This window comes from Falco cherrug, chromosome 1 (genome assembly GCF_023634085.1).
Source record: "Falco cherrug isolate bFalChe1 chromosome 1, bFalChe1.pri, whole genome shotgun sequence".
Taxonomy (NCBI): domain Eukaryota; kingdom Metazoa; phylum Chordata; class Aves; order Falconiformes; family Falconidae; genus Falco; species Falco cherrug.
Window position 1 is genome coordinate 108,492,831 of NC_073697.1, and position 16,564 is coordinate 108,509,394.

General features: G+C 45.3%; 1 protein-coding gene across 2 annotated transcripts in view; it reads right to left on the reverse strand.

Annotated features, from left to right (window-relative positions):
• Positions 1-1,907: 1,907 nt before the first annotated feature.
• Positions 1,908-16,564, reverse strand: part of NUFIP2 (nuclear FMR1 interacting protein 2) — a 36,825-nt gene continuing 22,168 nt past the window's right edge. For both annotated transcript variants that reach the window (XM_027806400.2, XM_055717955.1), the window contains 3 exons: positions 13,303-15,012; positions 4,940-4,972; positions 1,908-4,333 (listed from right to left, as the gene is read on the reverse strand). In XM_027806400.2, coding sequence (XP_027662201.1) covers positions 4,281-4,333; positions 4,940-4,972; positions 13,303-14,806 — 1,590 coding nt within the window. In that variant the 5' untranslated portion in view covers positions 14,807-15,012 and the 3' untranslated portion in view covers positions 1,908-4,280. The remainder of the gene's footprint in view (positions 4,334-4,939; positions 4,973-13,302; positions 15,013-16,564) is intronic.

Below are 16,564 nucleotides of genomic sequence, written 5' to 3' on the forward strand. Positions count from 1 at the left end.
TTTCTTTCTCCTAGCAGGAAGTGATTTTCCTTTCGATTTAGCTAGGCGATTCACCCCGCCAGCCGCTCCCAGCTGCCGAATAGCTGGCATACTCGCAGCCTGATGAGAATTGGCCTTTCTTTCCCCCCACGTTTCAAAGAAGTTCACAGCAGCTACGGAAGGCAAACAGTGGGATTTACAGTTAGAAAGGGCGATGGTTTGAAGTGGGTTAGCGACAGAATCCACGCCCTGGAGCTACCCACGTTGTTAAAGAGACTTCCAACAACTAAACAGACAACTGAGGTGGGTTTAAACCAAACACAAACGCCAACCAAACCTTGAAAGCCATCGTGTTGCCAACCCACCAGACAGGTGGAGTGGGAGGAAGCAGAGAGGCCGAAGGTCCCCAAACCACCGTCACTGAGATGGGAGCACGGAGCAACTTTTACATCATCTCTTGGAGTGGATGGCACACTCCCTGATCCACTAAAGAGAAAGCAGATCCTGTGCTGGATCTGGCCGGTGGTACGCACTCCGGCCATGTTACACCAGACCCTGTACAAGAGACACCGACAGGACCCGCCGGCAGAGGAGCAGCAGTGGGGAAAGACCAGAGAAGAAAGGAGACAGCCCCTGCCCGTGCAGAAATCCTTACTCCAATAAACAGCCTGGCAAGAGAACCGGAGGAAAGGGACTCATCGGACCCACAACGGGAACAGAAATGGGAGAGAAGCCTTAACCTGAATTAATATCTTCATAGCTAATAAAAAAATAGGTCGTGATCTTACCCTTGGTGCCACTTTCCAATACTACATGTATTTAAGGGTTTTTGTTTTAAAACTTACTCAGTGTAATGAAAACAATGGCACAAATAAATACACGCTCACTCTCCTTACGCAAATAAGATGCTCGCACACGCACCGCCAGTTCCTCACCCCCTCGCACGCAGACACCCTTGGGTGCAGACCCGGGAGAAAAGGCTGCTGCACCCCTTCCCGGGCTGTATTTGGTTTATGCTACAGTACTAATATTCTGAGTCAAACAAAAACAAAACATGAGACTTATCAGTAACACCTTAGAATTATTTAAATGTGCTAAATTAGTCACAGCTCAATTTCAGGTTTTTTTTTTTCTCTTTTTTTTTTTTTTAGAAGTTTACACAAAAATAATCAGAAAACAGATTAAATCTTAAGATATTTTTAATAAGTGCTCAGTAAAGAATTGTGTGAGGACTTCGGGAGGACTGCAGACAGCAACAGGGTGAGTTACACGACAGCACGAGGAAGTTTCTTCCACGGTCCTGCCTGGCTCTAGGCAATAGTCTATCCCAGAAATGCCAGCAAGCCAGAGCTACAGGAGCTCAGAGGGGATTTCCTAACTGCTTAGTGCTGAGCACACACGGTGGAGCTCATGGAGACAGACAGACATTTGAACAGAGGATGGGCAGAAATACAGCAGAGAAGCTGCAGAGGGTGTTTGGATGGGTCCCGCCAGCACGGGCCAGGCACAGCCAGGCAAAGCAGCAGGGACAAACACTGGGGGGAAAAAAACCCAACCCAACCCATCGCCTGAACCGTGTTTCTTTCAGCACTTCTTTCGCTATTTAGAAGACAGATTGGACTAGGCCAAGAGGAGCATCCTCAAATATTCAGCAAGACTTGGATCTTTCTAAACGCACAGGGTCAGATTCAGCACAGGTTATTGCTGCTCAGCTTCCGCATCGCCGCGCCTGACAGCACATCTGGGGGCAGAGGTACCAGGACAGCACAGACCCCAGGTACGCAAAACAGGGTTTGGTTTTGTCTTTTTTTCTTCTTTTTTTTTTTCTTTTTGTCTTTTTTTTTTTTTTTTTTTTTTTTTAATGGAACCCAGCCCTTAAGGCGACAAGTGACTACACAAGGCAAATAAATACACAGCAGAGCCTTAAAGCCAGTAAAAACAAACTGGAAACTTTGCTATTAGCCTTCAACTTTTTGGAAATAATAACAAAACCCCCCAAAAAAGCACATTTCTTCCACCTTAATTTTCCCCGTCCCACTGTCCAGTTTGTTCAACACTTTAAAGCTCAGGAACGCCCCAGCTCTTCCACAGCAGAGCCAGAGGTGATTCCAACTTTTGGCAAGCAGTTGGGAGACTCAACAGAATTAAAAATAGGAACGTCAGAGGACTAGATGTCGGACACATCTGTAAACATGTTATACATCTGAAAGTTACACACACCTGTAAAGGTGGTACAGTTTATAGGTGAAACAGAACTATTTGTGACTGGCCAACCACACATTTCTGAACCTGGACTGATACAATACATGATTTACTATATAGTATTACACTACAGTATTATACTATATAGTATTTTATACATAAAATGGAGTAGGCAATCCATAGTCAAACTTCTAAAACTAAGCGTGACAGAAAGCTAGCAATCTTACAAAAGGTACAGAATTAAGTTTCATTGTCCCACCCTGAACTTAAGTGTCTCATTTAGGAACAATCTCATTAAAAGAATAAAAAAATTAAAAAATGCATGCTACATACTCCTAGTTAACAAAAAAAAAAAAGAAAGAAAGAAAGAAAAGTGGATAAATCTAAGCACAAGGGGTAGGCAACAGTTTTGGGCTTATCTGCTTCCTGTAATGCCCCATAGGGTCCAGTCTAATTTTAGGACACACCAACCACTGCTGACCTTGATACCCAGACATACCTGAACCAGTATTTGGCCACAAACACCCACAATGAGCATTGGGCATGTCAGGAAACCCATTTTTGCTTTATTCGTTGCTCACTCTTGCACTGGACCCTGTGAACTTTCTAACTTTTATAAAAACCCAGAAAAACTACCCAACCCCAAGACGATTTGGACACGCTACACAAGCTGCAATGGGACAGAGCGGGTTACACAGCTGGAGCCTGCAGTCTGCTCAGCCTTCTCTACCACTGCTAGCAAGCTTTCCTTTCCTTGGGATTTTTTTTTTTTAATTTTTAAATTATTATTTTCATTCCTAAGTCCTCCATTTTTGTAATAAAATATATTTTTATTAAGAGATAGTTAGAAGCAGAGCCCGGAAATACACAGAGTGCATTAAAATATAAAAGAGCATTTCCAACGGGCAGGTGCGGGAAGCCCAGCCATTGGCGTTCTATGGACAAATTGAAAAGGATTCAAATTCCCATTTTTCTTTTTTTTTTTTCTTTTTTTTTAAATTTTTTTTCTTTTTTTTTTTTTAAGAGAAAAAAATAATTCAAGAAGGGTGAGAATTAGCAGAACTCAATTCCTCTTCAGTTTTCCAATGAAAATGGGAAAAAAATCCGGCACATTTAGTGTTAGGAGACAGACAGAGCAAATATGAAGCACCTACAGTTGAAAGCAGAAGTTGTTTTGCCTTTTTTTTTTTTTTTCCCCTCCCAGTAATGCAATGGCATTAAACTGTGGGAACAGTGTTTTTTTTGTTGTTGATTATTTTCCATATTAAATGCCTAAACAGATTGCTTATTTTTGCATGTTGTCTCTTAAAACAAAATAACTCTTCAGTTGCAATAGTCCAATGTGTAACCGGAGCCAGGTCAACTGTGTGACTTCACCATGCATCCTAGAACTGCAGTATAACCATCTTTCCCCCAGAAGAACGATGCTTTAAGACAATATCCCCAGCATAGGATTGCTGCTTTACTCCTGACAAAACATGCGGATTATACTTCTCTGGAAAAAAAATAAAAGAAACTCTGCAAACTTCAAGGCGTTTCTCCAGCATTCAATGGAAAACAAAACAGAGAAAAAAAAAAAACCCAACAAATAGGGGGCGGGTGGAAGGGAAAGGGGAGATGAAGGATAGTGAATCATCCTGATTTCCCTGTGATTAGTGTGTCACTACAGTCACAGAACAAGAAACAGAAACCTTGTCAAGTGGAAATGCCTCTCCAGTGGGTTGCTGCTGCCCATGTAGATGACAGCAGGAACTTTAGAACCGGGCTTGTAAATCGAGTCTGTATTCGTTAATCACTTGCATTCACTCTTTAAACAAAAACAAAACGAAAAAACGAAAAAAATCTATTCAGTACCGGAGATTAAATAATCACGTGTGTAGTCTCGTTGAAATAAATTTTCAGATTCCTTAAGAAGTCTAATTACTTTCAGTTGCCATTTTTAAATAACTATATATATATTTGTATATATTATCCTGTGATTCTAGTTATGGTTCCTCTGCTGCACTGAAGATTTAGAAGGAGCATAAAAGCCTTTTGTCCCCCATGAACAGCACAAATGCTGCAGAAAGGTTATAACAGGCAGTCTCGTCTTGCTACCTTCATTGATCCGGGCGATCCATGGCTTCATCATAAGTGATTATCCTTTTGGGATCTGGAAAGAAAGCAAAATCCTAAGTTTTCGACAAGCTGCCTTCAGGACCCGTGGCTGAAGACATTCCCAAGAGATCTGAGAAGTAATTAGCCGTCACCAGACTTTTCCTTAGGACCCCCAGCGATACCACCTCCTGCAGATGCACTCGGGAGCCCTGGCCAACTCCAGCAGAGCAGGATCAGTGCTTTGCAACCCCGGGCAGCAGCACCCGAGTCTCCAAGCACCACTCTTCCCACAAGCTAACACAGAACGCCTTCACAGGTGACGTGTGAGAATACACCAGAATTTAAAAGTTTTTCTTGGGTGTGACACTCAACACCAGAAATAGAAAGCCATTTTGTATACACACAGGGAAGACTCATTCAATCTAGCTTGACACTGTTTTTATTGCTCTTTTAGAGACTCTGCTTCTCTCTGAACACCCCACCATTAAGGTAAAGCTTACTGTCCTGTATTTTAGCAATCCAAAACCCAGGTAAAGTCAGACTACAAACAGCAGGCACTGAAGAACTAAACACAGGCACCTCCCAGACACCAAAATAATCCACCCCCATCGCCCATCTCAACCAAGCAATTTGGTTTATTTATTCTTTCCAACATCCTTACCTTGCTTCTGCAAATTCCAAACAGATTCCATTTCTGTGGAAGCAAAATGAGAAGACCATTGTTATTATGCAGATTGATGCTGCTATCAGAGACAACTCCCAATATGCTTTTAACTTTCCGAGTGTGGCATGACGCTGCTGCAGTTGTGCTGAGGCTTTCAGACAAAGCCAACCCCATCCAGCCCAGCAGCGCAGCCCCAACCCAGCCCACAAGACTGCACGAATTTGATGTGAGGGATCCAGCAACAAAAGGCAGAGATATGGCTGTAACGTGGTCTTAAGGGTCAGAGGGCCAAACTGAGCATCAGAAATATCATGGCCATCTCTCCTCTCCTACAAATCACAATCTTAACTTCAGGCTTTAGTAGTCTGACTCCAATGCTGCTTCGCACATTACAGCCTCAACATGTAGCCTGGAGAGATGATTTTTTACGAGTTGATGTTTAACGCGTGTGAAATCAGAACTGCTGGACAAAGTGAGTTTCTCATGGTTCACAGCATGCATCTGCTGAAACACACCATGCAAAGATTACTCTGCTACCATCACCGCTAAACTGCTGCCAACGTGTCATCCGAGAACAAGGTGCGACGCTCGAGATACCCAGCTGCCTGCCTGGCTTGCAGTTCTTCCCCCAATTTACCTCCACAACACACTTGTGGGCTAAAGACAAACAAACGCTCCCCAGTTCTGGCTGAAAGAGCATTATGCTTTTGTTTACCTAAGAAATAACAGCGAAGTCAAATGCTCTTTTCATTCACATCCAGAAACAGAAGGCTCTTCCCTTTAAAACACCTCCCCAGTTAAGTCACATCTTCAGAGACCTATGCAAAATAACTACATTTAACCACTGTCAAGTTGGAATTTTTTACAAAGACACTAACTGTACCCTGTGACCAAGTTAAAGAGACGAACTTGCAGAAAAGGAGCACTTAGTAGGAACACAACCTGCAAGAACAATCTTTAAAGTCTCCCTTCTGCCAGAAAGGAGGGTGACAAGACCTTGGTAGGGGCTAGGAACGGAGAACGGCAACACATTATTAAGCTACATGGTACGTGCAGTAAAGCACAAAACAAGGCAATAAGTAAACGAACCAGCATGGGAAAGGAAGAAGAAGAAACGCTACAGAACTCGTGGCCTCAGCATGATGTGTGCCAAGCGTCACCTCGATCAATCGCCTGCATGTTCACGTCCCTTCTCCAACCCTTCATCTGTCCTTTGTCTGCCACAATCTCAAGCTCCCTGGGGCAGGAAATTGCATGCAAATAAATATTGCCAACCCTCTCTGCACAATTAAGTCTTTTGTAAGGAAGGCCCTGAAAATTTTACGAGGTCTGTTATTTTTGCATCACGATAACAGCAGCAATACTCTGCACTTTCATCAGGGAAACCCTAAGTGCTTTGGCAACAGTAACCAGCCTGTAAAACCCCCAGGGATATAAGCAACCTAGCAAGGGACCACCTCCCTCATCCGTCAGATGCCGATTCCCCAGAAGTAAAACGAACCAGCTACTAAAATTACCTCCAGCAGAGCTAATTTTCCATTCAATGAAGTCAGATGCATAATTTCCTAACAGTTAAAGAACATCATCTATTTTAACAGTTTTCCCCAAAGGCAGGGGACAGAAAGCTACTCTCAGGTTGTTGGTTCCTCCACACGAGAGCAACATTTGAGCATCAAATACAAGGTAGAGGCCAAAGCGCTGCCTGCTACTGTATCTCCATGCAAAAGACCATGCTTTCTTTTGTGCTTCTATTTGGTCCTAACTTCACTGGACACTACAAGAACGTGAACTGTTTGTGTTAAGAGGAACCTGACAACAAGGCAGACAGTGAGATACTATCCAAACCACACCAAAAAACCTTGGAAGTTGTCAAAATTCTGTTTTTAAAAACCTAACAAACCAATACCCAAACTCCGTAACCTTTTTGGGCTTCATCCTCCTCCTTTGGAAGACAACGTAGAAGAGAGGGTGGTATAAAGTGTCCTGTAAATCCCAAGCACCTGGATGCGTTAGCTGGCAGATGCTCAGTCTGACAAAGCTACAAAACCAAGGCCATCAGCAAACTGGATGTGCTATCGACTGTTCCTGTTTATCGTCTGCCATCAGAACAAGTGCAAGGACCTCCCCTGTACCTGACCAGCAGCACTGCACACGGATCCAGGAGAGCATGGGTTAAGCACATTTACCAACTGAAACAACTTCACAGAGGGGGAAGGAAAAAAAAAAAAATGTCTTGGGCTAACTGCAATACAAAATTAGGAAAAAAAAAAGGTTTCCTTCAAACTTCAGATGGAATTTTATGATTTATTTTCCTTTACTTGGTAATACATTAGAGGAAGTTTTCCTCCTGGTTCTGGATTGGTTACAGGCTGTGGTCACCTACAACTGTCACAAGGTGCTATGACAAGTGCCATGACCACTGTCGCAGTAGTTGGATGGACCTCAGTGACTGACGCGGTGGACAGGCAGCTCAGCAGAGCCACCGCTGCGCAGCACCCGGCTCCAGCTAACCAGAGCATTAAGCACAGGGACGCAGGGTGGAGGACAAGGCACCCACCATGAGCTGGTCATGTTAGAGGCCCCACGCCTGCTTCCAGCCCTCCTTCCTTGGGTCAAGCTCTTTTCTCGAGCCCGCTTTCTCGGAATAAAGCTTCCAGGGAGAGTCTGAGCAGGGACTCCCTACTATCGCCCACCCCTGGATGGGAAAAGGGGCACCCTCACCACGAGCGTGGGGCCAGCTCTCCGACACTGGCCCAAATCCTAGTACTGCCGCTTTCCAAAGCGGAAGGTGATCAATATGACCAACAGACAGGGGCCACCATTCCCAAAACAGGGCACGTGGCCGGGGAAATGGCATGCTTTCTTCTCAGCGGACTCCAACCCAGCTAGAGAAAATGCCATCAGCAAACCCTTGCACAACCCCGTGTCAATGCCAGCACTGCTCCGAGCCAGGGGCAGAATTAGGTCACCTCCCGTGCCCCTTCCAACCTCACGCTTCCCAGGATCTTTTACAATTAGCCGGCCTCTCCACAGCCCTCTGGCTCACGGTTGGCTGAGGAACTGTGGCAGACAGCCCCAGCCACATCCACCTCAAGAGCTCCAGGGGGAGAACCATTTTTCCTGGGGACTATCACCCAAACAAAGGGTTGGTGAAGGAAGGCTTTGATGTTAGGAACAGACCCCAGCACGCTGGTGAATTGCGCCGAGATTCCGCATAGTCAATAAACTTTATAGCAGGACTGGTACACGATGTTGGAGGGGAAAGAAGTCTTTCTGTGATCACTTGTTAAGACAGGCACTTTACACACACTTTCCTTCCTAGAAAGGCTGCCCCTGCAAACAGAAGTGTCGGCACAACACCACGGTACTAGTTCTCGGTTCTCATAAATGTAACAATATAAACTGGCAATTGTCCCTAAAACGAAGCGCTAAAAAAGTAACAAAGAGGGACCTTCCTCATCTGATTTTCCATCTGCAGGACACAATGATTAAGGTAAAGGACTGCCCCAGAAACGAAGCAAAGACTAAAAATTCAATGCTGTGGAGACTCATTGCTGTACCAAATACACTGTACTCATCCTGACAACTGGCAAAAGCACAGACTTGAAGGAGATTTATATCAGCCTTTTCCCCACAGCTCAGGCCCCACAAGGCCCTAAGCAACAGTCTGAGATCTAACCCCTTCCCAACAAGGGGGATGGGAAACCAAGGCGCCTTTTTTTTTTTTTTTTTCCCTCTCTTCTCCTGATGTAAAGGATGAAAATTGCTGAATTCACAGCTCTGCTATTTCTTCTGACCCAGTTCACCATTCCGTCAAATGCCACTCCCGGCTGGCCCACGCTGACTTGCTCTATTTTCCATGCTGCTCTTCTGCTTCTTCACACGAGCAGAGATGCTGGTGCAACCGAGATGCTGTAGAAGGAACAAAGCAGAGGCACAGGCAGAAACTCGGGGGCAAGACAGAAAGAGGGAAACCCTGCAGTTTCTTCTCCTCCACCTATATGCTCTTTGCTGTTGTGCAGCTGAACTGGAGACCTCGATTATTCACTTTTTAGCAAAGGACAAGCAAACTACTGAGCTTCCCATCACAAAGCTTGCCATACAGGGCCTGGCAGCAGCCAGCCCGGCCTGGAAGACTGCAACTGCCCCAACACTGCAAAATTCTGCAAAGTGCTGACAATTATTTTGATATAAAACATTTCATGAGGGAACTGGGATTCTTCAGCCTGGAGAAAAGGAGGCTCAGGGGGACCTCCTCACTCTCTATAACTACCTGAAAGGGGGCTGTAGTGAGGCGGGGGTCGGTGTCTTTTTCCAAATAAGAAGCTATAGGAAAAGAGGAAACAGCTTCAAGTTGTGCCAGTGGAAGTTTAGATTGGATATTAGGAAAAATTTCTTCACTGAAAGAGTTGTCAAGCACTGGAAAAGGCTGCCTGAGGAGGTGGTGGTGGAGTCACCATTCTGGGAGGTATTTAAAAGCTGTGCAGATGTGGTGGTTAGGGACACGCATCAGTGGTGGGCTTGGCCATGCTGGGTTAATGGTTGGACTTGATCTCAAAGGTCTTTTCCAACCTAAGCAATTCTATGATCCAGCTGTCTTTAAAAGGAGGACTAAAGCAGTAAGAAAATACTGATTTCAACAGAAGGAAAGATGAGATACCCCCAGCCTCCTCTCCCGAAGGACCAAAAGATCTGCAGGGACCAGTTTTACCTCAAATGGATGAGGACTTTGGCAATGCCACACTGAGGCACAGGTTCAGTTCTAACCTAGATAGGGACAATGTTCCCAAGCAAGAGCATCACTCCTTCATGGTCCATCCAGTCTCCCAGACTAAGCTGCCGTCGCTGTCTCCAGCCACACATGCAGTAGGCCCACCAGTGCTCAACTAAATCAGATCTACCTTGCTAAATCAGGTATGTCACCCGTGTGTGTTAAGGCACCATCACAAACACCGAGTGGCATGCACTGTCAGCGAAGGCTGCCACATTGAAGAATCGTGTTTTACAGTCAAGCAGATCAGGTGATCAAAGGAGACTTTCTGCCTTTTAAAAAGGAAAACAAAAAGGCAAGGCATGGAGCAGAGGCACAGAGGAAACAAGCATGAAATGCATTAGAGAGAACAGGAGGGCACCTCAGCCTTGCCAGCACATTCCCAGTGCCCTGACTTCTGGGGAAAAAGCTATCTGGGCACACTCAGACAAGCACAGCTTCCTCCACGAGGCCCTCGCTCTGCTCTGCAGCCACCCAGCCTTACACCTCAGCACAGCCTTGTCAGCAGCCACTGTGCTGTGATGGTTCCAACAGGATTACCGCACCAGAGCCTGCCTGCCCTGTGTGTTACCTCCTCCATCTATCCTTTCCCAGGGAAGCTGTGAAGCAATTACAATCTGTAATGCCCCTTGCAGTCACTGGGCAAACAGCGCACAGGCAAGCCTGGTTTACTGGAACAAAGCTACCGAGTAAGCTGGAGGCTTTCCCATAGCCTATTTACAATCCAAGATGAGGATGCACATAATCTGATCACAGCTGCAGACACAAACAGTGCAAAACCAAAAAGCTTGTGACAGACAGGTCGAAGCACTCCAACCACTCATGCTAGAGCCCACTTCTCGCTGCGACATCCAGGGATTCATCCTTGCACCATGAGCTGCTTGCACTCAACTACTACTGCACAGGATAGGAACACACCAGGACCCAAACAGTGCTCCATGCTCACCCCTGTCCTTGCCCCGCAACCGTTTTTCTTTGTGTCCATAACCCCAGAGGCAGGGCAGATTGGAAGATCAAACTATCGAGACTTTGCTCAAAAGCAAACAGATCAATCTGAAGAGGGAGAAGTTCACCCTCCTTTTGAAATCAAAACGAAACAACCTGAGAATCCAACTGCCTGGGACACCCTGACAGCGGCCCAGGCAAACCCACAGGCTCAGCAGGGAAGAAGGGAAGGCGGCTTGTGGAAAATAAGCAAGTGAAATTGTTCCTTTCCGATTGCAGAGGAATTGGTTGGCTAGGAGTAGGACCTCAGGAAAACAGCCCAAGATAAACGGAGAGAATGGTGTGGGAATTAACCACCGCACCGCTGTCTTGCAAACACACCCTGGCAGCTCCGTTTCCGAGCCATTTTGTAGGACACTGTGGCACAGGAGATCACCCGCAGGGTCTGGCTGCAGGATCACGGCCATGAAGAGGGGCAGGCACAGGGCAGAAGGTGGCACCATTCCTTCCAAAACCCCTTAACCCAACTCATCGCAACAGACTTGACACAGACAGAAAAGCAACACCCAATATTATCACAGAAGATGTACTAAGACCTGGACTGATCTGCTTTGTAAATCAGCAATAGCATCTGAAGACTAAGTAGGAGAAAGACACGCTGAAGCTGCTTGGAGCACCCTTATCACTGCATTAATGACAACACACCGATCAGAAACATCCATCATGTTTTACCCCCAAGTAACACTTTGAAGCTGGCACAGATACAGCCCAAAAAATAAATGGGCACAGAGGAGCAGTGGGGCAGGAACTGCTTCCCCAGGGCATCACAAGGGTGCTTGCTCTGCATGCTCAAAGCAAGAGCAAATGAGCAGAAAACGGTATTTTAAGGAGTGCTTTAGGTGTCTGTTCTTGCCATTGAATGGCATTAACCCCTGTGTTTAGACAACTAAACACAGCCAGACTCTGAAGTTAACACCTCCTTAAGAGGACATGGGAAGGGAGTGTTCTTTATTTTCCTGTTGTTACTATTGTTTTACTCTGGTCTGTCTTTCACACAGCTAGTGAGAAAGAGCGTGCTGATGAGTCTTGCTGTGGCTGTACAGAGTTGCTTTTCTGCAAGCAAGTTCAGGCTGACAAAACCAAAGAGACCAGAACTGCAAACTTAAGAAAAGGACTGCCTAGGACTTCCCTTCTACACCATGCTATGCCTTCTGGTACCCCCATTTTCTGATGGGAAACTGGGATTGAGGCTGCAGGCAGACACAAGAAATGAGAACTGAAAGCTCTTTTTAATACTGGGATAGACTGGATGGAAGGTAGAAGAGCCAGGTAAAATCAATTGATGAACGCTGTTCTCGAGAACACTAGAGCTTAAAACGTAACATTGTGAGAGAGGTGACCTGGAAGAAAATACCTGGAGTTATTATTTTTAAATGACTGGCCTTACTATTACTAAAGGATGGCATCTAAGTTTCTGTATGCTATACACAAGAGTTTGTGAACAGCTAATTTAAGAACTTTGTGGTGGCTCAAAACACAGCAATGCCAACCACTCTGCAGAGGGGAGCAAGACATTATCCACATATGTATGTGGAATAGTAAACAAGAAATGGATGATTACATTTTCCCTTCAGGGTAGGGGGATGCAGTGAGAGGGAAGGGTGCGGACACACACCAATAAAGAAGGAACTGCCCCTGCGTTCGTCAACGGTAGGTAAGTAACCGTGCCAAAAGGGAACACGCAACCAGGCTCCTGTTCACACTGAGCCAGGACCAAAAGCCAAGAACTGCTGCAAGACCTCAGAGCTTCTGGAGCTGAGGCTAAAGTGTAAGCAAGCCATCCCACAGGCCTCCCTCTCTTCATTCCCAGTTACAGTGTCTGTATCATGTCTGAGTCATTTCAGTCTCAAAAAATCAGGAAAAAAAAGGAGCTGGACTACAAAGGACTCCATGAAAGCAATAAAATCACCTGAAAGATTTGGCCTACAAAGGCAATGAGAGAATTCAATCTGCAGCTTACAGAAGAGTTGATAAGCAAAGACTTGTCTTGCTGTTGCCCATCATACTCAGTAAGGGCAGGGGAAAAGCATGTATGTGTGGTTTGCTTAAAAAACTAAGATAAATCACACCATGAAAAGCTGTAGGAATAATTTTTTTCCTCCTTCAAAGTCATGATTTCAGGCCCTGATCTGCCCAAGGGAAAAGCTGCAACACTTTGGTGGCAGAGGTGTGAGTACAGACCATGAAGCCTTTTCAGGGACAGAATATCACCTGGTAAAGCTGGAACAGAGCAGATGAACCTACACATTTAAATCTGAGAAGCCTAGAAGGACCTGCTCATTCCATAGGAATTAAAATGTAAAACACACCAGTTAAGTATCATCCCTATCAACATCACTTACGCTTGTCCACAGGAATAGGGAAACAAATACCTCTTGACATTAATTAAACAACCTTTTGAATAACTTTCCCAAACCATTATTGCCATTAGAGATATGCAAGCAAGGAGCTTATTTTTAAAACACCCCGAATCGCTGTAAGGAATATATCATGTTAGAATATTTCACTTAAAAAACAGTAAAATAAAAAAAATAAAAAAAAAAAAGAGAAGAGACTGCCCTTAGGCAGCAAGTTAAGCCATTACCTTTAGTGTGATATATAATAGCAGCCCTCAGGTCAAAAGAACCCCAGCTATCTTTCCTTTCTAGGCCTCTCTGGTACCTCTGTTCTTTGGCGGAGGCTAGCAAATTGTTCGTAGGAGAGGCCAGAGGATTCTCTATTTCATAGTCTTTTGAAAGAAACACTAAAGCACCTTGGCTACTGGTGTCTGCCTTTTGTAGGTCACCTGTGTGATGCGACTCCAAAGCTAAGACACCACCCTCAACAGCAGTCCCAGGCTTAAGAATAGCACTAAGAATTTGAGGGCTAGTCCGTTTATCCAGCTCATAAGCCTTAGGAAACACAGGTTGTTCAGTTCCTGAGGGAATGATTTCAGCACACTGTGAAACCAAAGTGGCAGGATATTCCCCTTGAAATGTCACTTCCGTTAACTGATTATCCGCAGATTTCCCCACAACAGTTTCGGGTCCAGCGCTGGGCTCGTTTATGAAAGACAAGCCCCACTGATTCTGGAAGATATCTCCCAGGTTCTGCTGATTCGTCTGCGATGGGAAATCAACTTGCGCTGTACCCACAAGCACAGTTTGCATATTTGAAGGGTAGATAAAAAGGCTAGATTTCTTTTGTTCGAGGGCTGTTGAAGTTGTACTCATGTCCTGGGGTACTGACTCAGAGGAGGCTGATGGTACAGTACTAGCAGCAGTTGAGAGCAGTGGCTGGGTCCCTGGAGCATACACACTTCCATCAGTCCCTGCTAGAATTGGCCCATTCGAGAAGCTCGCAGAAGTAACAGATTTCATAGCAGACATGGGGACTTGGGATAGTCGACTTGATGTTTGGGCCTGAGTTTCCCCGGCAGATGACGAAGATGACGAAGACGACGTGGATGGGGTTTGAGCTGCTTTGTTGAGGTTTTCTTTAACTTTACTTGCATAACTTATTTTGGGAACAATTTTAGCACTGCTATTGTCCACTGGAAAAACTGGGGGTGGTTTAAATAAGGTCCATGAATCCTCTTTAGATGTAGCCGATGATGCGTGCTTGCCTTTGGGCCGGTCATCAAACTTCTTGCTGCTAATCCCAGGTTTGGCATCAGAGTTTTTTCGCTGTACATCCCCAAGCCCAGGCTTTCCCCGGCCTGCTCCACCAGTCCCAGCCTCGTATTTCCAGACAGGCTTAGTATTTTCAATTCGGTTCCCTTTTTGTTCACTATAATCAGGTTTGAAACTCTCAAGTTCCTGTTTTAAGGTTGGTGCAGTGACCTCCTGTTGCATTATTTTGTCCTGTACTAGATTCAAGTTCTCACAACCCTTGGCACTGTTGCGCCTGCCTTTCCGTTTTTTAGGCGTAGTATATCCACTCTCGGAGCCGCTACCATCATTATCGGCCCCTTTGCCTACGTAGCCATTTGTGATATAGCTAGAATTACTGGTGACCACACCGTTTGGGATAGACACTCCCTCTGGCTTGTCTGAGGACTGGCTTTCTCTAAGTTTATTTTCATAGGACTTCTCATTCTTTTTGTCCATGCTATTTTTCTGAATGAAGTTCTTGGTTTTGATTCCAGCTTTCCCCAAAGCACTGGCCTTCACAGTCTGCTTTGGGGTCACGTTAGTGTCTACAAGCTGCTGGCTGCCATTGGGTACCCTGGATCCTGGGGTGGCGGTTTCATCAGAGCACAGGCCCTTTAATGATGCTTCTCTTTCTCCTGCATTACCATTTAGCTCTCCGTAGCCTAGAAGAAAGCCAAAACCAACAAAAGGCAAGAGTTAGAATGTGAAATGCTAAACTTCCGATTGCAGAAAGCTGTAATCAGCCCTAACATGTCCAGTTTCCTCAAGCAGACATTTTAAAATAGGAAAACATCTAGTCTCTGATGTACAAAAGCATATGCTTATTTGCTGGAAAGCACAGCAAGAAAAGCAGACAGTCAGGATAACAAAACAAAGCAAAAGAATATACAGATATTACGTGAAGAAAATATACTGCACTGAAGATCACTGGCAAGCTGAAGAGCTATTTCATCAGCTACTATTTCCAGGTCACATAGAGGAAAAAAAAAATTAATTCCCAGGATGCTTCAAGACAGAGGGATCTGCTGCCTTTGCTACAGGATTTGTTGAGGTTCAGAATCTATACTGTGAACAAGGGCCAACTCCTATCATCTCCATCAAGCTCCCAGACCTGAAACACCAGCACCCCTTCTCCCCACCCACCTCCCAAACGTCATCTCTAGTAAAGTCTAGTAAAAGGGGGGGAAAAAAAGGAAAAAAAAAGCAGCTTTCCAAAAGGACATGGGTAAGTACAGCTGGAAGGTGGAGGGAAGGTAGGGTGACCGCATCTCCTCACTTCATTTTTAGACAGAAACCAACACTGCCCTACATGTGCTCTTTAGCATTGAGAAGGTGATAAAACTGAGAAGAAACCCTTCCACCACTACCAGCAACAAGTTTCCTACCCACTGAGAAATTCTGGTATTTCAGAGTCCCTGGGAGACCTGCTACTAGCTTAACACCCAAGAAATAACATACTTGCTGAGGGCTCCAACTCATCAAACCGTGAGATTATGCTGTACACTCAGCTTTCCTTTTTGCTTCTTAAGTTCATTTCTAGGCCTTACGGTTCTGGAGTGAATCTTGAGAGTGCAATTCAAGTGGAGCTGGAAGCCCATGATAGTCCAGACTGAATCAACTCACCTTCCTTTTTTAAAAATTTTTCTTTTTTAAAAATCTCTGGCCAGAGACCTATTGCTTTCGAGGACCCTGGCTACAATGCCCCAAGAGAAGCCTTCACTGAGAAATGGGAAGAGCACATTGTACCCAAGCTCAACAAATACATTCCAGCTGTGGACCGAGCAGAGGGACTCCCTCCTACTGCACCCGCTCCTCCTGGAACAGCGCTATCCTCCTCGCTCCTCCTCTGACTCATCCGTCCTCCTTCCCGAGGGTGGAAAGCCTTACATCTCCCACAACAACTGACCCACCTAAGGCTTCATCTGCAGCCGTGACGGCGTGCAGTCAGCACAGCGCACGGAGTCCCCCAAGAACAAGAGCAGGCAAAGCTCCAGCTTGAAAAAGAACGTTTTTGTTGTTGCCGATGTTGTTAAAATTAACTGCTATACTAAAAATCATTGTTATCCTCATATCCTGGAGCCTCAGATGTCTGGCAGATGTAACTGCTCAAGTTCTGTGCAAGTCGGGAACACAAGAATCCTTGTAGGAACCTTTACAGAAATTCCACAACTGAGTTTGCTGAGAGGGATCAAAAAGGATTTTACTACAAGCAAG